General features: G+C 43.8%; 1 protein-coding gene across 1 annotated transcript in view; it reads left to right on the top strand.

The window, feature by feature from the left end:
* LOC103356846 (chloride channel protein 1) overlaps window positions 1–3,141 on the top strand; it is a 56,266-nt gene that overhangs the window by 48,007 nt on the left and 5,118 nt on the right. Inside the window, exon 21 of the mRNA XM_008281149.1 lies at window positions 2,450–2,536. Coding sequence (XP_008279371.1) covers window positions 2,450–2,536 — 87 coding nt within the window. The remainder of the gene's footprint in view (window positions 1–2,449; window positions 2,537–3,141) is intronic.

Below are 3,141 nucleotides of genomic sequence, written 5' to 3'. Positions count from 1 at the left end.
AATAGTTATTTAGCCATTGAAGCTTTCAATTTTACAGTTTCTATTTTAATTATCTGGCATTGCTTTGTAGAAATCTGGACACAAAATGGTACTTTTTTTGTAGATTCTTGTCAAAAAGCCAAATTAAATTGGCCATTATTCAGTGTTGAGAAGCAATAAAAAGGAAAAACCTGAGTGAATACTTTTTGTGGGCACTGTAAGTTAGCATAATGAAAAGCAACTTTTTTTTCTCTTGTCTCCAGCAGAGACAGACTAAAGTTTAGCTGCTGAGGACACAGCTGATGGATGGAGACAGTCAGCTGTGGGTGTAGTCAGTCCTTCCTACCAAGCTGAACAGCAGCCTGTAGCGGAAAACACTTCATCACAGCTTGGCCAGAGCAGACAAACCCATGCTAATTGAAAAACCCCAAAACTGTCTGGAGGTCACCCAGAACCAAGAAGCTAAGCAGTAAATGAAATTAAATTCACATTGATCTAAGCCCCCCTCCAAAACAACAAATCTCTCTCTCTCGCTCTCTCTCTCTTTTAATGCACTCAACTTTTAGAAGTCTTCTCTTGTCTGTTTTGACTTTGTAGAAAGAAAAAAAAAATCCAATTGGTTTCTAATTTGCTCGGAGTCTCATAAAGCTTTTTGAATTATGTATGAGTGTTTTGTTTGCATAATCAATAACGTCTGTGTATGTTTGATTTACTTCATTCGTTCTGTCTCTACCCATCGCCTCCTGCTCTTGTGTTGCCTCGTTTTAACTTTTCCCTCCATCCGTTCAATCCCTCACAAATCTCTCTTTCTAATTTCCTTTACTGAACTGATCTTTAGTCATCTCTTCCTCCTCCTCTTGCTCCTCCTCCTCCAGCTCCAGAAGGCCATCGAGGGCTCCACTCGCTCCGGCGTCCGGCTCCGCCCTCCTCTGGCCAGCTTCCGCGACATCAGCAATCACAACTCCGTCTCTAAACCTCCGCCTTCTACTTCCACTGCTCCCTCCTCCCCGTCCTCCCCTTCCTCTCCCTCGCCTGAAATGGCTCCCCAGTCTCCCCCCTCCTTACCCCCTNATTTTACTAATATTACAAACTATAATGTTCAAAAAAAAAAACAAAGAAAAATTAAATTAATATATTCCAGGTTGGGGGCTGCAAGGTGGCGCAGTTGGTAGCACTGTTAGCACTCACAGCAAGAAGGTTGCCGGTTCGCGTCCCGGTGGGGGCACCGGAATCTTTCTGCGTGGAGCTTGCATGTTCTCCCCGTGCAGCGTGGGTTCTCTCCGGGTTCTCCGGCTTCTTCCCACACAGTCCAAAAACATGTTGAGGTTAATTAGTGATTCTAAATTGTCCGTAGGTGTGAATGTGAGTGCGCTTGGTTGTCTGTCTCTAAGTGTGGCCCTGCGATGGACTGGCGACCTGTCCAGGGTGTCCCCTGTCTTCGCCCTAACTCGGTTGGGATAGGCTCCAGCCCCCCGTGACCCTAGTGAAGACTAAGCGGTGTATAGTTAACGGATGGATGGATGGATATTCCAGGTTTTGAGAAAACCTTAACAAGAACCGAAGTTTAGTTTGTCGCTTTCAGCTGTCTGTAGGAGTCTTTCCTTAGTGTTAATTAAATAACTGCAGCATCAGACAGCAGCGAATTCATCAAAAGGTGAACTCTGTCCAAACTATGGCACTCTTTAGATTTAAATGTCTTGATTGTACTGACACGAACTCGCTGAACTCCTAAAACGATGCACATAACGACTTGAGTCTTATTTATGATGTTGTGCGTTTGCTCTCTTCTTCTCTGCTGATCTTTTCCCTTTAAACCTAAGAACACATGATGCGAACAAACATTAAGAACTCCGACCTTTTAACTGAGACACACCTACAGTTGTCTTAACTGTGTTCCACCTGCACAGATTGAGGATTTTAACAATATCTTGATAATGTTAAGTGTTGAACATACACTTTTCTTCAATGTTATTTCATTTCCTGCTCTGTGTAATCGCTGTAGCTCGCTCACATCCTTATTATAATAAATCTAAAGGTGATACAGGCTTTCCAGATATTAGCAGGATGCTGAAGCGTGTAAACACCTTGTACCATTACTGTTATGTTTTTTTTTTTGTCATCAACGTGATTTCATTGTCATGGTAATATTCCGAATATTCTGCTTATTCATGTGCAAAATGGGCCTTGTGATGGAGGTGTGCTGATGCATACAAAGAGCTCATCCAAAGTGTGACCTTAGCCGGATTACAAACAGAGGAGTCGCATGCAAACACACTGAAGGACTTTCCTGTGGTTCACCCAGAGCCTGGAGCCAGGTTGCTTTCATCTTTCTGCCCGTGTGACACTGTGTCTAGACAGAGCTGACAGAGAAGCACAGGGCCCGTAAATCGTCTGTAAAAAGGCCGTCCTGGACGGAGAAGTAGAAGCTTGTCATCATTTGATGAGTGACCTTTTCACTCTGTCTCCACAGACCCACACGTTATTCTCGCTGCTCGGCCTCAGCCACGCTTATGTGACCAGTATCGGCAAACTGGTGGGAGTGGTGGCACTGAAAGAGGTAAGAAACATCATCAGACTGTGTTTAGTTTTTACATTGAGGGCGGTGAGCTTTGCTGTAAGTGACTCCGAGCAGGTGAGCCACGCTGGCATGGTGTGAGTGTTAATCCCACTGCACAGCACAACCAGGTAGAGCTGTTTGTCCTGATGTTTGTGCTCTTCCTCCCTGTGAGACTCACTGACCAAATGGTGCAGATCATGTCCATATATGGTGGATCAGCCTATTTTTTATTGAAGAATGGCGCCGCTAGCTGAATTTCCTCAAACTTTAAAATCAAAGCATCCTGCCAGTTTGTCAGTGGAAAGCTTTTCAACTTGAAGCAGTCACAACAGGAAAAGGTCACTTTCCATCAGGAGCAACTTAACCCTCTGAACCCCATTGGCAGGTCTGAAACATGTCATCAGTAGAAAAATCTCCCAAATGACACCATTTATCACTATTGAGACTGATTCACTATTGACTGGATCTTCCAGATATAGGTATATTTATACTATTTATACTTGAGACACATTCATTGCACTCATTTAACCTATTGTGTGACTCTTAGCATCAGTTGGTTGCACTTGTGTGGAATTAGGTGAGTCACGTTAAATCTGGGGCTGCAA

The sequence above is a fragment of the Stegastes partitus genome, unplaced genomic scaffold, assembly GCF_000690725.1.
Source record: "Stegastes partitus isolate 25-593 unplaced genomic scaffold, Stegastes_partitus-1.0.2 Scaffold224, whole genome shotgun sequence".
Taxonomy (NCBI): domain Eukaryota; kingdom Metazoa; phylum Chordata; class Actinopteri; family Pomacentridae; genus Stegastes; species Stegastes partitus.
This window is presented reverse-complemented; position numbering and strand designations above follow the sequence as displayed.